At 43.9% G+C, this 16,138-nt stretch overlaps 1 protein-coding gene across 1 annotated transcript; it reads right to left on the reverse strand.

The window, feature by feature from the left end:
• Window positions 1–1,468: 1,468 nt before the first annotated feature.
• Window positions 1,469–16,099, reverse strand: PXMP2 (peroxisomal membrane protein 2). Its single transcript, XM_074300356.1, has 5 exons — window positions 15,895–16,099; window positions 10,697–10,813; window positions 5,945–6,107; window positions 3,927–4,046; window positions 1,469–1,870 (listed from the first exon to the last, which is right to left on the reverse strand). The coding sequence occupies exons 1-5, from the start codon at window positions 16,014–16,016 to the stop codon at window positions 1,802–1,804; spliced, it is 591 nt and encodes a 196-aa protein (XP_074156457.1). The 5' UTR covers window positions 16,017–16,099; the 3' UTR covers window positions 1,469–1,801.
• Between the last annotated feature and the right edge of the window lie 39 nt (window positions 16,100–16,138).

Genomic DNA, 16,138 nt, shown 5'->3' on the forward strand with positions numbered 1-16,138 from the left:
TCCCAAGATGCTTGAGGGAAGTAAAAAATAAGCCACAATAAAAGAAAGGGTCACATGTCGGGGTCTATTTTGCAGAAGAGAGAGAAAGTTTTAGCACATTTCTGACTTTTTTACACAGTTCATGGTATATAACTTAATAAGTGCTTGTTTCTTTCTGATTAGGTATGGGCTGAATTATATGCTCTCTAAGGTTTCTTCCAAGACTGCAATTTGATGAATGTGAACCTCAAAATGGGCTTAGATGGATTTTTTTTAAAGGAAAGTCCCTTTTTTTCTCCTTATGGACAGAACTGAAGAACCTGGGATAATGGTGTCATTTACCCAACATTATCTAATCTTGGTTGTCTTTTGTAGGATACAATTCCTTGAAGTTGATTCTTCCATCATTTTAGTTCAACAAGTATTAAGACACTGTGCTAGGCACCAGGGATACACACACCAAATTAATATCAAAAAAGCAATCAGGCTCTGAGTAACTGTAATGGCCAGTCTTGGTCCTGAGAACAGAAAAGGAACTATTGCTTCTTTCTCTCAGCAGAAAGGTGGGGGGCTTTGAGTGCAGAATGCTGCATACATTGTCAGACAGTCCTTGAATCTGTTGATTTTGCTGCACTTTCTTTGAGAGAAGACAGGGTTTAAATCTGGTTAATAAACTACTGTATGCAGAAATGATTATTTGACAATCATAAAACTTGCTAAAGCCACAGAGTAATGAATTTAAAAAGCCTTTACGATCTTTTCAGATTGATTTCATATTCATGTGTCCTTCCTCCTGGCTAGTTTATACATCACATTCCATTGCCCAGGTTGTCTTCAATACCTGCAACTCTTTCCTTCTTTGTCTCTGACTCTTAGAATCCGTGCATAGACAGCAGCAAGATTGGTATTGTTGAGTCATTTCAGTCACATCTGACTCTCTGTGACCTCATTTGGAGTTTTCTTGGCAGAGATGCTAGAGAAGTTTGTCCTTCTTCAGTGTATTTTATAGACAAGGAAACTGAGGTAACAGGGTTGAGTAACTTGCCCAGGGTCACACAGCTGGCAAGTGTCTGAGGCCAGATTAACACTCAGACGAGTCTAACTGACTCCATGTCCAGCACCCTATCCACTGAATCATCTAGATGCCCTTTGAATCCTCAGCTTCCTCCAAAATTTAGTCCAAGCATCACCTCCTATAGGAGGCCTTTTTTGATCATCCTAAAAATAATTTTTTTACTTTCTGCATCAATTTGCCAATGTGATGTTTTTTCCAACAAAATCTAAGTTCCTTGAAAGAAAAGGCTGCTTCCTTTTTTGTCTTGGTCTTCCTAGAGCTCAACATGAAGCCTGGTCTGTAATAGGCCCTTAATAAATTCGTGATGAATGAATGGGTGAATCAAGGGACTTCCTTTTGGACCTAGTCCACTGAGGCCACTGCCATACTGCCAGTGGCCAAAATGATTGGTTTGAGAAATAAAAACGCCATTAATGAAATGATATTAGAGTTTATTTTCATTTAGATTTATCCCAAATTTACTCCTGAACACTGATGATTCTTAGAATGCTAAAATTTCCATTTAAAAAACAGCACCCATTTAAAAAGACCCACTGACTATCTTGAGCACAAGGTTCCATGTCAACAGATTTTGATTGTTACACCCATATTTCTGGATCACGTGGAATCATATATAGTCATTAATACTTCAATGAAGCCCTTGGAAGGCAATTCGACAGTAAATCCTGTCAGGATGAGCCACAGCCTGTCCCCAGGCCCTCCAGGCCAAGGTTCTGTCAGAAACATGCTGTGTTTTCCAGGCCATCTTCACTTCCCAAGAGAGGCCAAGTAGGTATACCAGAAGAGAGCCACTATGTTGGCAAACAGCACCCGGAACTGGCAAAGGAAGAGCAGGCAGAGTCAAGATGAGGGAGGTGGAGGGGAGAGGAGAATGTATTTACATGAGGCGATTTGCTCTTCCTCACCTCTGCCGGTGGCTAGCCCCTCAGTCAGGACAAACGTGGCTGTATCGAGAAGCGGCTTAATGCTTTAAATGTCCACGCTTTTGTGCCAACCACTATAGCACCCAGCACATTCTGATCACCAGACAGTAGCTTACACTGACCGCCACACTAGAACCCAATCGGACCTCCATGCTATAGCCAGTGCCCCAAACCTTGCCATGACCTGCCTATGTCACAGCCAATGCTGGCCCCAAAGCTACAGGTCATCGTGATGGCTGTGTGCTATACTGACCATTGGCTACCACCTTCCTAGCAATTGTTGCACAGCTAGTACATCACGTGGATAACGGCCCATGCTAGCCAATGATCTATAGATCAAGTCGACTGAGTGAATGAGGTGGCCAGGAGGGTGCCACAGTGCACAGAGTGTTGGACCTGGAAGCTGAAAGACCTGCTTCAAATCTTGCCTCAGATTCTTATTTGTTCTCTCTGCATAAGTCATTTATATTTTGCTTGCCTCTCTTTCTTCTATAAAATGGAGATAATAACAGCACTTACCTCCCAGGATTGTTCTATCAAATGAAATAATACTCGAAGCAAATCCTTAAAGTTATCTATAAATGCTATCCCTCCTTCTCCTCATTATTATTGTTATGGACTATACTTATCTCTTTGTCATAATCCATTATTGAAAACCAAACTAGAATCCACACTGACTACAGCCCAACCTAGACCAACTTGATCTGACCCCCATGCTGCAGCTCATTCACATCACCCCTCTATATTATGACCCAAAGTCCATGCTGACCACAACTCCATGACCCAAAGAGCCTACTACACTGTGACCCATTCTGATTAGCATACCATAATCCCTCTTACTTTTATACCAAGACAGAATGTGATCATTATACCCTAGCCAATTTGGCTCACTGTATTTGAACAAATATCCTGATTTAAAAAAAAATAAGTTGGAGAGAGAGGAGACTCATAGAATTTGTAAACTATAGACTGGTGGGTTTGATTTCAATTCTTGGTTAAAACTCTAGAATGTATTATTAAAGAGATGGTTAATGAAGATACAGAAAGTGAAACTAACTATGAAAACCCACGTGGTTTCCTCAGGAACAAGTGGTCATACCAGACTAAGTTTATTTCTCTTACTCTTCTTATTATAAATCAGAGGAATGCTCTGAGAATCAGAAGAACATAAATATAGATTTCAGCAAAGCATTTGTCAAAGTATAACATGCTATCTCTGCAAACTAGATGAAGTTATATAGACTCTCTAAAAAATTAGTTGGAAGGACTTGGAACCAGATGAATGACTGGATTCAAACGGTGATAATAACGAATTGGGAGGAATTCTCTAGAGAAGTGCCTTAGAGGTTTGTTTTTGGCCCTGGGTTTCTAAAACTATCTTTGGGCCATCAACTTAGATCTCAGTTTATCCATTGCAGACGAAGTGAAGTTGACATGCTGGAGTATATAGCTAGGATCTAAAAAAGATCTCAAGAGGTTAAAATGATAAACCCGATCTAACAAACAGAAATTTTAAAAGGTTGTAAAGATCTATCTCTGGTACCAGATGATCAACTTCATAAGTATAGGATGGGGCAATGTTATTGGACAGCAAACTCAATTTTAGTGAACAGTGGCAATCAAAAAGACTAATGTTATTCTGAGCTGTCTTAAGACAAAATAAAATGTTCATTACTTGGGAGACTGTACAGATCATATCTCTAGTTGTGTATTCAGTTCAGGGAACATTTTAGAGAGAATGCTGTCAAGCAGCATAGTATCCAGATGAAGTGGCCTGTGATGTAAATGATCAAGAACATTAAGAGCCACATCACATGAGCGTTGGTTAAAGGAGCTTGGGAGGTCTACCCGAGAGAAAAGACTTCGAAGTGTAGGTGGGGTAGAGGGGATACCTCAAGTGAGAAAGTGAAATTGAACTATGGCCATACAACTCCGGAATAATTTCTTACCTGCAGAGGAATATAGTTAATGTTAATAAACTGAATTGGAGTCCATACTTTCCAGTTCATTTGTAGAGCAGGCCAGTAACCTGTTTTCACCTTTGCAAAGAAGGCTGCCATGTCTTTTCCCTAGAAAATGAGGAAAAGTGCTGATGTTGAAACGACACACCTATGGCCATCAGATACTACTTATCACCACACTGGCCCTCTGCGATCTCAAGCCTTCCACATTTTTTGCCATCCTGGATTTGGAAACAGACCCTTCTTGGTTTGCTCACTTAACTGTGATCAGTGATGAAATGCTCAAGATATACACACCTCACCCAAGTTCTTTCATTCTCCCTGATCCTCTACTATGAGAATTCAAGCACCAAGAAGGGTTTGCTTGGGAATAAGAACTGGAGCACCGTTTCTCAGCAAAACTATACTGGACAGAAGAGGCCTCCTGAAGCTAGTACTGCTAGTGTTAAGGTCAAAGGTCACACATCTTAAGCAGTCAACATTCAACAAGCATTTGTGAGGTGGTAGCTATGTGTGCTGGCACTGTGCTGAGTGCTGGAAATGCGAAGAAAAAAACAAGACTGCCCTCGAAGAGCTTACTTTCTTATGTCACAGATAAAAGAACCCAGATAATTTGAGGAGCACCAACAACTCAGTTCTTTCCTCTGCAAAATAAGGCAATTGGTCTTGATGATCCTTGAAGGCTGTTTAGGTCCAAAATCTGTGCTTAATTAGGAGAATCAGGAAAGGCTTCCTATGGAAGGTGACCCCAAAACTAAGCCAGGAGGATGTACATTCCAGGCATAGTGGACATGATACCTAAATTTATTCTCCAGGGGACAGTGTATATATCCAGAAATGCACCTTAGACTGGGTATATTGCAGGGTAGTAGATATGCAGGATAGGAGATATAGAGAGTGAATATGGAATTAGATTTTGTGTTTAGATTAGAATCCACATATGTAAGTTTTTATTTTCTTGCTAAATCTTTTGTTAGCATTCCTTTCTCCTCCATAGAACATTACCCAGTTGACTATTCTTACAGATCCTGTGGCATTCTACTTTATATTGTTCTCATCCATTAGCATTGCATGTCTCCCCCACATCTCAGATGAATGTAAGCTCCCAAAGGGCAGGAATCAATCAATAAGCAAGCATTTACTATGCATCTCCTGTGTTTCAGACTCTATACTAAGAGCTGAGGAGACAAAGAAAAATGTAAAAAGAACCCCTGCTCTTGGGGGAGATGAAATATCCCCATATAGGAATATGGCTTGGACTTATGATGTCAGTGATATAACCAACTCCTTTATTTATTTAGTTATTTATTTTTTCCCGTTTTCATTTATTTATTTATTTGTTTGTTTTTGCTGAGGCAATTGGGGTTAAGTGTCCAGGATCACACAGCTAGGAAATGTTAAGTTTCTGAAGCTGGATTTGAACTTAAATCCTCCTGACTTCAGGGCCAGCACTCTATCCACTGCTCCATCTAGCTGCCCCAGCAACTCCTTTATGAGGAAAGGCCTACTGTGAAAGGCATTTTCTTTTCTTTTTTAAGTTTTTACTAGTGAGCCATTTATTTTGATCCTTGAACCTTCTTAGAGAGTTGCTCAGAGCCAAGAATTCCAAGAGGCACAAGTAAAGAGGGAGTGCATTCCACTTGGGGAGGGACAAAGGTATAGGGCCAGAGAGGAAGCATCTTGTATAAGAGCAATTAGGCCAGTATGCTTGGATAATGGAGCTTGAGGAAGGGAGTACAGTAAAAGCAGGTTAGGACAGGGTTGTGAAGAGCTTTAAATGATGAACAGAGACTTTATATCTGATCCTTGAGGTAACAGGGAGCCATTGCAGTTTAGTGAGTAAGGGAGCGACATGAGACTGTTTTCATTTCTGCATCTCTGAACCACTGCCCTGAGCAAAGGGTCTTGCCTATAATTTATACTTCATATGCATATTAGGCTGAACTGAATTAACACTGTCTTCTGGAAACTGGTAAATGAAAATGAGTCATATGGCAGAGACCAACCTCAAGAAAGTTCATGCAGAAGAAGAAGAAGAACAGGAAGGCCGGGCCAAAAACAAGCCGGTCCACTAGGAGCCTCTTGACTCCTGAAAAGGAGACAGCAGCCGGGATCCAGTGGTCCAGATACAGGTAGAAGAAGTGACTGACAGGCCCTGAGAAGAAGAAGCTGGCCCACACCCCCACAACATGGTTAATTGTGACTTCTGTCCATGGTACTGACCGGACTCAGTCTGCACCAGTCCTGCCAGTCAGCATCCTTCCTGCCAATAAGACAGTGAGAGACTCACTAGCCATTAGCCACTTTGGCCAGCAACCATGTGCTATTCTTCCATCTCCTATAGTTGGACACCCAATTCTCTACTAACCAGCTACTCTGGGCAGGGGTTCTTAACTTGGGGTTGGTGAACCTTAAAAATTAATAGTTAGATAACTCTTTAAATGTAATTAGTTTTCTTTTTTATCCTTTGTATTTTATATTGTGAACTTAACATTATTCAGAGAAGGGGTCTATAGTCTTCACCAGGTCTGTCAAAGGGGCTTGGAATAAACACAATAAGGTTAACACTGAAGAGGTCCCTGAGACCTCTTTCTGTGGGTCCAGGAGGTCAAAACTATTTTGATTTCTAATACATTAAATATGAATAACTATAAACAAATCTCCGTGGGGGTCCAATATTTTTAAGAGTGTAAAGAGATTAGAACCATTGAGCAACTAGAAGAGAAGCCACCTCTTTGGAGACTTGTTTGGGCCTTAAATGCTGAAGGCACCTGAAAGTTGCCTCAAGTGCCTGTAATGCTTGGCTTGTTGGAAAATTTTAGTTTAAATTTTGCTTCTGACACTTGCTAGATACATGAATATGAGTAAACTGCTTCAACTTTCTCAATTTCTGGTTTCTCATCTGTGAAATGAGAAGAATATGCCTGAAGTACCTACCTCACAGAATCGTGGAGAGACTCAAATCCTGACTGTCACTTCCTTCCTGTTACTTCCAAGCCATTTAACCTCCCTTTGACTCAGTTTCCTCACCTGTAAATGAGGGAGAGGTGGACTAGATGACCTCTGACACTCCTTTTAGCTCCAGGTCTAGGATCCCATACAACTATATGCATATAAATATGTTTTGTAAATCTTAAAAACTACAAATATTAGTTATTATTCATGGCTCAATGAGACTGACTGATGGTTCAATAGTCAGTGTTTGACTCTCGACTCTTACTAATTCTCTGTGTAACCCTGGACAAGGCACTTAGCCTCAAAGTGCCTCAGTTTCCTCCTCTGAAAAATTAAAAAATGGAATCGTGATGCAGGTCATCTTGCCTGCATGCCCCTAAAGAGGGACACCTGAAAACAGGGAATGATTTGCAAGAACGTATATTGTTTTTCTTGAGGGAAATTTTTAAAAATCATAACTACATGAATTCTTAGGACCTCCACAAAAGGATGGGGAGAGACTTCAGCTTCAGACACCAACGATCTTACTTCTCTCAGAGCTTCTGGGAGCTGCTCCTTCAGATCCCAGTGTTTCTCCTGCCTGGAGCCACCAGCTCCTGGAAAGGCAGCCCAGCTAAGAAATTCCCTCTGACATGTCTTCCCTCCGCCAGTTCTCTGCCTTTGATTTAGTTCTATGCCCTCATAATTCTGATCCAACTCTCTGACTTGTATTTCCTAGGTATTACTTCTACTGTCACTTCCATTTCCACTCCCTTTCCTCCTCCTCCTCCTTCTACCATCACTACTATTGCTATCAGCACCACTACTACTATCAGTACTATTATTACTACTGCCATCACCACTACTACCATTACTACTACCACTACCATCACCACCACCACCATTACTACCACACCTACAATTACTACTACTATTACTACCACCACCACTTTTACCACTACATTTATTACTACCACAACTGCTACCATTACTATCACAATTACCACTACCACCACTAGGAGTACTACAATCACCACAACTACTATTGCTACAACCACTATCATCACCACAATCAACAGCATCACTACCACCACCATCACCTCCACTACTAGTAGTATTCCTACCAACAGCACTACCACTACTACTATTACTTTTACCACCATCACTACTATTACTACTACCACAACCACCACCACCAATCACTACTATCACCACCACTACCACTACTAATACTACTACCACTATTACCATCACTACTACTACCACCACTACTACTAAAACTACTACCACTTCCATTACCACTAAAACTATTACTGCCACTATTATCACTACTACTATTACTATAACCACTACAACCAACATTACTACTAACTATAACCACTATTAATACTACCACCATCATTAGCACCAGTAATAGTACTATTACCATCACTACTACTACCACACTACTATCACTGACTACTACTAACACTACCACCACCATTACTACCACTACTACTGGTAGTATGGCACTATTATTACTACAACCACTACCACTACTACGACAACTACCATTGCCACTACTACCATCACCACTACTTTTACTTCTACCACAACTACCATGACTACCACTATTACTACTACTACTACCACCATCACCACTACTCTCATCACCATTATCACTGATGACTACTGCTAGTACTACTACTACACCAGCACTATCACCACTAACTACTACCAGTACTAACACTATTACCACTACTATATAACTACTATCACCACTACCATGAGACCTACTATCACTACCACCATTGCTGCTACTACCACTATTACCACCATCACCACTACAAGTACTACTACTAGCACCAACACTACTACTACTAATACTACTACTATTATCACCATCATCACCATACTAGTAGTACTACCACCACTATAGTATTATTATTTCTACCACTACTATTGCCATTAGTGGTACCATTACTAATACTACCAGACTATTATTACCACCATTACTACTACTATTACTACAACTATTACCACTCTCCCACTACTACTATGTACTAATACTAGCACCACCACTACTCCTTCTACTACAACTACCACTACCACAATCACTACCACCATCAGTAGTATTACTATTACCACCACCATCACCACTATTACTACTACTGCTATTACTAGTACAACTACCATCCCCACTACTACTACTTAGTACTACTACTACTATCACCAACAATACTATTACTACTATAACCACTATCATCACTACTATTACCATTACCAGTACCAGTACTACAACTACTACTACCACCACCACTACTATTAATACTACTACCTTTACCATTACCAGCACAACTACTACTACCACCACCACTACTATTAATACTACTACCTTTACCACTACCAGCACAACTACTACTACCACCACTACTATTAGTAGTACTGCCACCACCACTACGACCACTATCATTACTACTGCTACTACTTTTGCTGCTGCTATTATTACTACTGTTACTACTATTTGGTCTAGACTTGGGGTTTCAGGGAGTTCTTGGAAAAGAAGTTCCCTTCTTCTACTTAAGATCTTAGAGAATTGCCCAGACAGACAATGAGAGGTCAAAGGATCAGCCCAAGGTCAAACAACCTGTAGGCATCTTAGGCAAGGCTTGAAGCCAAGTCTTCTGACTCTAAGTCTGGTTCTTACTAACAGCTATTCTTGCTGCTGTCTTTACACAAATCCTGTGGGATTTCAGATGAGCAGAGCAGGTGTTCCTGTTCCTTTCCATAGAAATAGCTGTTCTACCAAATTATAACTTATATCTAAGGAGTCTTAAAGTTTGCAGAGTACTTTCCTCACAACTTCCCATGGAGTGGGGAATGACAATGTAACTATTCCCATTTTACAGATGAGAGAACTGATATTGAGAAGATGAACTGTCTAGACCACGAGTACATAGCAATTAAGGCTCTGAAGCAAATTTTAAATTTGGAGTTTCCTGCTCTGAGTTCAATAACTTTATCCCATCTATCTATACAGCCTCTTAAGTTATATTTCCTGGGCATCTCTCTGTATTAATGACATGTTTTGTTTCTTTCCAAATTTAAGAATTTTGATAACTATGAAGTCTGAAGTCCTGCCTCTAAAGCATACTGGTTGTGTAGCCCTGGTCAAAGTCCTTTCTCTCTCAGTCCCCTTTCAGGTGATTTGCCAATCTGAAGGTTGGTAGCTTAGAATCAGGAAGATCTGAATTCAAATCTCACTTGCCTCACTTGCTAGCTATGTGATCCTGGGCAAGTCATTTAATCTCTGTCATGGGAAATGAAAATCTGTAAAATGAAAGAGTTGATAAAATGACCTCTCAGGTCCTTTTCTGCTCTAAATCTATAAACTTATGATTATGGTGCTTTGAGGTTGGCATACAATTGCAGATTTCATTCTTCTTGTCAAAACAAATAAATGAGCTCTGAAACAAAACAATGATAACAATAGCCTCTATGTGACGACAGAAGTAGGAATAAATGCTATATAGCTCTGGCATTTTCCAGTTTTCTTTTGTGCCTCTTTTCTGGAAGGTTGGAACTTAAAACAAGCATTAATGGTTAATTGTCTAACCTGGAGCTGATTCCATAATACTCCTTCTGTTAACCCAATGTATGCTGATATGTAAGGGTCTTTTCTTTCTTTTTCTTTTATTTTTTGTAAGGCATTTAGGGTTAAGTGACTTGTCCAAGGTCACACAGCTAGTATGTGTTAAGTGTATGAGACTGGAATTGAACTCAGTTCTTCTTAGCTGCCTCCTTCTTAAGTATCTTAATATCAGACTTTGGTGACCCTTACTCACCCAAAAAAAGCATATCTGAGAGGCCCTCTGGGGTCCAGATTTTGAAACCATCTTCCCTTTTTCCGGACTCTCTCAATGATCTGGGACAGGAAGTTCCCAAATGCTGACAGAATCCCACTGTAGGCAGAGGACATGTAGTTAGAAAGATGTTTGTCTTGATGGATGGGGGAGGAGAAGGGACATGATATATGTTTAAGTACCAAAGGGGCTATATCATAAAAAGATGAATGAGATTTGTTCTGCTTGACTCCAATGGAGAACAAAGACCAATGGGTGAAAATGGAAGAGAAGAGGAAGGTGGCAAACATAAACTTGAGATGAGAAAAAAAATCTTTCCAACCATTTTTCCAACTATATCCCAAAGTGGCAGGGGTTGCTTGCCATTAGAGATCTTCAAGCAAAGACCTCCCTTATAATTTTGAGTCTCTTTCCTATCATGGCGATCCATACTGGTATGCTCCAGCTTATCAATGTCCTTTCTAAAATATGACACCCATACTGGTCCAGACCAAGGTCTGAACAAGTAAAAGGGCAATTCAATAGATTAGATATTTCAAAATTGGAAAGCTCCTAAGAATTTCTGCATCTTCTCTCTAGCACAAGTTGAGACCAAAGTTTTTAACTTTCTCTCCTTAGCTCCACCTCTCCACCCCATTCTTCTTCTGAATGGATTTCATTAAATACAGGAGGTCACTTATGGGAAAAGTCCTCCAAGGATCAGGAAGAGAGATGAGGATAAGTTTCAAATTTAAATACCCTAGAAATGAAGTTTCCTTTCCTCATACCTACAGGTCTGAGAGATAGGGCAAATCCAAATACAAGCCAGAATGCAATTTGCAGAAACTCTTAAGAGAAAAAGATGGAATAAACCAAGTGGAGTTTCCCTCTTTTCTGTTCCCACTCTCCTCCTTCCCCCCAAAATATCAGCAAAAAGGTAGAACAGAATGCTTGTCTGGCAACTGGAACAATCCAATATGCATTTATTAAAGGTCTACCATGTGCAAAGCATTGTGTTCCATAACACTAGGGTTAGACCATTTCCGTGCCCTGGAGGGAAAGGAAGGTGAAACAATGTGTTCACAGATTAATACAAAATATATACAAAGCAAATCCTGTGCAATGAGGGAAGGGGGCAGGAAGGCATGCTATCATCTGAGGGGATACCTGAAAGTCTTGAGCAAGGAAAAGCATTAGATCTAAATAAGCCTTGAAAAGACAAAAGTGAGGAGAAATAGAAGGCATGGGGGCAATGTGTCCATACATATAAACAAGAAATGGAACGTCCTATAACAGAGAATGTAAGTAAGATGGAAGTTTTAGGGGGAAGTTAGAATCAGTGAAGAGTAGCAGTGGGAAATAAGCCTGGAAAAGTAGGTTAGAGCGAAGGATTTTAAGCCCCACACTGATGAACTTTTATTTTATTCCAGAGGTATAGAGAGCCATGGAAGCTTCTTGAGTAGAAGGAGATTTATCTTTCTTCCTTCTTTCCTCCTTTCCCTCTCTTCTCTCCCCCACCCCACCTTTATGAACAGACCTGATGTAGGGAATCTCAGAAAAATCCTTCTAGTAAGCACCAGTTTTCCAGCTTGCTTTTGGAGAGCTGACTGGACCACTGAGAGGTTAAATTGCCCAGGATCATACAGGTAGTATATACCATTTTCCTCACTCTGTGGCCACACTATTAGCCTATCCAATATGCTAGGCTGCCTCACAAGTCAGATGTGTACTGTAAAAATATAATTTGGGCAGCTGTATATTGGACGGACTGAATAGGAGAAAGGCTGGAGCCAGGGAGAAAAGGGAGGGAGGCTATTGCAACAGTCCAGAAGGAAGCTGATGAGGGCTCGGACAATGTGGTGTCAGTGGAAGAAGGTGGCGAATGCAAGATATATCCTGGAGACAGAAGTGACAAGAGATGGATTGGCTCCTGCACTGAAGATGATTGGAAATCAGAGCCTTGCCTCGTGGCTGCAGAGAGAAGGCAGTGATCATAGACATGCTTTGCAAAAATGCTGCCTCTCTAGTTTATGGATAAGAAGAAATGCACCTCCTCCCTGAAATCCCAGCGAACAGAACGGCCCTAGCCTCGTGCTGAACAGCTGTGGGAGCCACGGAATGAAGAGGGCAGGGGGTTTGAGAGGCAAGACGAAACCAGTAGGGACACGCAGCTGTGCTCCACCCGGCCCCAGTATTTCAGCTTCCCTACCTTCAAAATCAAAGCGGGGGGGGGGGAGGGGGAGGAAGGGGGAGAAAGCTTTCAGACCCCTCTCCCAGCACCTCAATCTGCCCTTAGTCAAAGGTAACTGCAGCTACAAGTCTAGGGGGCGATGCCCATTTAGGGCAACCCCCAAACAAACCCAGAAGCCCCCTGTGTGCCACCGTTTACAGGTCAGGCCCCTCCAGCTGCTTCCCTGGGAGTCCCGGAGGGGAGAGGCGGGGTTCCAGGGAGGTCAGCTGTGGGGCGGGGAACCAGGGCGGAGCCTCGCTCTGACGCTCCGCCTACGACAGAAGGGGTTTCCTGGTCACTGGGAGGTAACCAGAGAAACAGAAGCGCGAGGCCCAGGTTAATTGCGATCTTATAGAAAAAAGTTTCTCAAACTCTTACGGCAGCACTCTCCCGCCCCCCTACCCATTCCCTTTCCCCTTCCCCCCCCCTCCCCCAACCTTGGCCCCACCCCTACCCCCCTGGTGCCTAGCCCCCCTCGCAGTCCCCAGCAAACCGTTGATCAGCACCTTCCTGCTCTGGTCTCAGATCCTGGCTCCGCGTCCCTGTCCCTTTCCCCCCGGTTTGCTACGCTTCCTCACCACGGCACCCGTTTCCCCATCTCCAACCCCCAGATCCTACATTCCTGATCCCTTCTCGGATTTCTCCGATCCTTTCGCCTCTCCAATCCCGCTTTTCCTAGGTCCCACTCCGATTCCCTCTTCCACCCTTCCTCCCCTGATCCCATTTCCTCTGTCCACTCTTCCACCCCCGTTCCCCCAACCCCCGCCTCCATTCCTGTTCCCCCAGTCTCCTCCTCCATCTCCGCTCCCATGGTCCCTTCCTCCATCCCCATCCTCCGGATCTCTCTCTCCTGACTCTCCCCTCCAATCCAATTCTTTGGAACCCATTACCCCGTTCCCTCCCCCCGTCCTCACTCTTCCGATCTCTTTCTCTCAGACCCCTCCTTCCTCTCCTATACTTCTGTCTCCTCTTCCATCCCCTCTTTCCCAGTCTCCCCCTCTGCCTCTCTTCTCTCGGGCACTCTCCTCTAGTCCGCCCCTCTTTCCCCAAAACTCGGATGCTTCTACTCCAGTCTCCTCCATCGCCTCCTCCACTTTCTGTACCACCCGACCTATTTCCGCCCTCCTCGCCCTCTCCCCTCTCCCAGGCTCCCTGCCCCATCCCTTCTCCCCAGCACGCCTACTCTATCCCCTTTTCCATCACAATTCCCGAGATCCCAACGCCGCAGCGTCCTCTACCTCCGCAGCAGCACCCTCCGCTCTCCCCAGATCAAACCACGCCCCCATCGTTCTCTCCCATTCCACTCTTCCGACTCAGCTCCTCCGATCACTCTCTCCTTCCCCGGTACATCCCGGTTCCCCCCTCCCGTTCCCATGGTTCCTCCCTCCTTTCCCCCTCTCACAGTCCCCTCCCCCATGTCCGCTCCCCCCCTCAACTCCTTCAGCCCAACCTCCCATCTCTCTCTCTTCTGATCCCCCCCTCCATCCCTACTGCCCTATTCCCCTCCCCAGATCTCCCCCATTCCAGCTCTCCCAATCCCCTCCCTTCTCCCCTCTCCCCTATTCCACTCCCCCAGCACAATTTTCCTCTTCAGATATCGTCATCGAACACCAAGAGCTCTGTCCTCTCCCTGACTCCCCCCTCCCTTCCTCGCTTCTCCAGCCTCGGACTCCCCCTCCTTCAGTTGCCAGTTCCTCTTCCCCATGCCCGCTCAGTAATTCTCCCCCCCAACCCCCACTAGCCCAATCCCCTCCCCCATCCTCGCTCTGCAGTTCCAGTCCCCCTTCCTCGCTCATTAACTTTCCCTCCGTTCCCTCTGTCTCCACCCACACCTCCAATCCAATCTCTCACTCTCAGTCCTTTTCCACGTTCCCACGCACCTCTCTTATCCCACTCCTCTGTTCTCATTCCTCCATCGTCCTTTCCTGTTCCTCTCCATCCCCAGTTTCTCAGTCCCCTCCTCCAACATCCCTAATCTCCAGGTCCCTCTCCCATGATCCTGTGGTCTCTTTGCACTGATTTCCTTTCCCATGCGTTTCTTTCAGCATTGACCCCTCTGTTCTCCTTCCCCAATCTTTCTCCCCTTATTCTCTCGCCTCATTTCTTTTTCCCCATTTCTTTCTCCTGATTAACCTTGCCTCACTGTCACCAGAATTTTGATTCCTCTCTCCCTAGATCCCACCTCTTTCCTAGTTTATCCTTTCCTAACCCATTTTCTGCCCTTCCCCCCACATGCTGCCCTTCCCTTTCTGATCCCTCTTCCAGATTTTTGATCCTCCTCCCAAAATCTTTCATACCTTATCCTTCCCCTTAGTTTTCCCTAATCCTTTTCTCTCTTTACTCTTCTCTCCTTTGATCTTTCCCCAAGATCATTCACTCCTGATCGTTTCACCTTGGTCACTCTCTTCTGATCCTTTTCCCTAAATTGCTTTTCTCTGATCTCTCCTAGATTTCCCCTGATTTTTTTCTCAAGATTACTCACTCCTAATCTTTTTTCCAGATCAGTTTTTCCTAATATTTCCCCAGATCGTTCTTTCTTGAATTTTTCCTAGATCACTCCTGATCCTTTCCCGTAGATCATTCTGGATTTTCCTCCCCTCCTATGATCCCTTTTTTCAAAATCCTTTTCCTCTGATTTGGAACCCTTTCCCCAGATTGCGTTTCCTAGATCCTTTCCCCCAATGATTCTTCCCAAATCCCTCCCTCCCTCCCCCATGGCTCATTCCAGATCTCTTTCCTTTGATTTTCCTCCCTAAATCGCTCTTCCCAGATCTATTTCACCTGATCCCTTTAGTTCCTCTCCATGGCGCTTCCCAAATCCTCCTCCTCTGATTCCTTTCCCCAAGAATCTCTCCCAGATCCCTCTCCTCTGATCTTCCTCCCCAGCGTAGCTCTTTCCAGATCCTCCCTTCCCGGCTCTCCCCAATCCCTTTCTCTTCGACCCTTTTCTCCCGCTTGTGCCCAGCTGGACCTGGTGGCCGCCTTGGTGAGCACCGGGTAGAGGCGCAACAGCAGCAAGTACTGCTTCAGCGCCCGCTGGGGGAGCGACCCGGCCCCGGCCCCGGCCCGCAGCGTGGACACCTCCGGAGCCATCGGCAGAAAGCCAGCTCAATGCGGGCCCAGACCAGACCTCGGCTCTAGGGCAAAGGGAGGGGACGGCCTGACATTTCTAGCCCTGGGGCGCAGCGCGGTGCGACGCCCGGGGGGACTTCGGA

This window comes from Sminthopsis crassicaudata, chromosome 1, assembly GCF_048593235.1.
Source record: "Sminthopsis crassicaudata isolate SCR6 chromosome 1, ASM4859323v1, whole genome shotgun sequence".
Classification (NCBI taxonomy): Eukaryota; Metazoa; Chordata; class Mammalia; order Dasyuromorphia; family Dasyuridae; genus Sminthopsis; species Sminthopsis crassicaudata.

Excerpts from the sequence above, each read along its gene's own strand:
- PXMP2 (XM_074300356.1), bottom strand. The coding sequence starts at position 16,016 with ATGGCTCCGGAGGTGTCCACGCTGCGGGCCGGGGCCGGGGCCGGGTCG. Across the intron at positions 6,108-10,696 it reads CTCAGATATGCTTTTTTTGG|CTTCTTCTTCTCAGGGCCTG; the intron begins GTGAGTAAGGGT and ends GGTGTGGGCCAG. Across the intron at positions 1,871-3,926 it reads TTAACTATATTCCTCTGCAG|TTCCGGGTGCTGTTTGCCAA; the intron begins GTAAGAAATTAT and ends TTCCTTTGCCAG.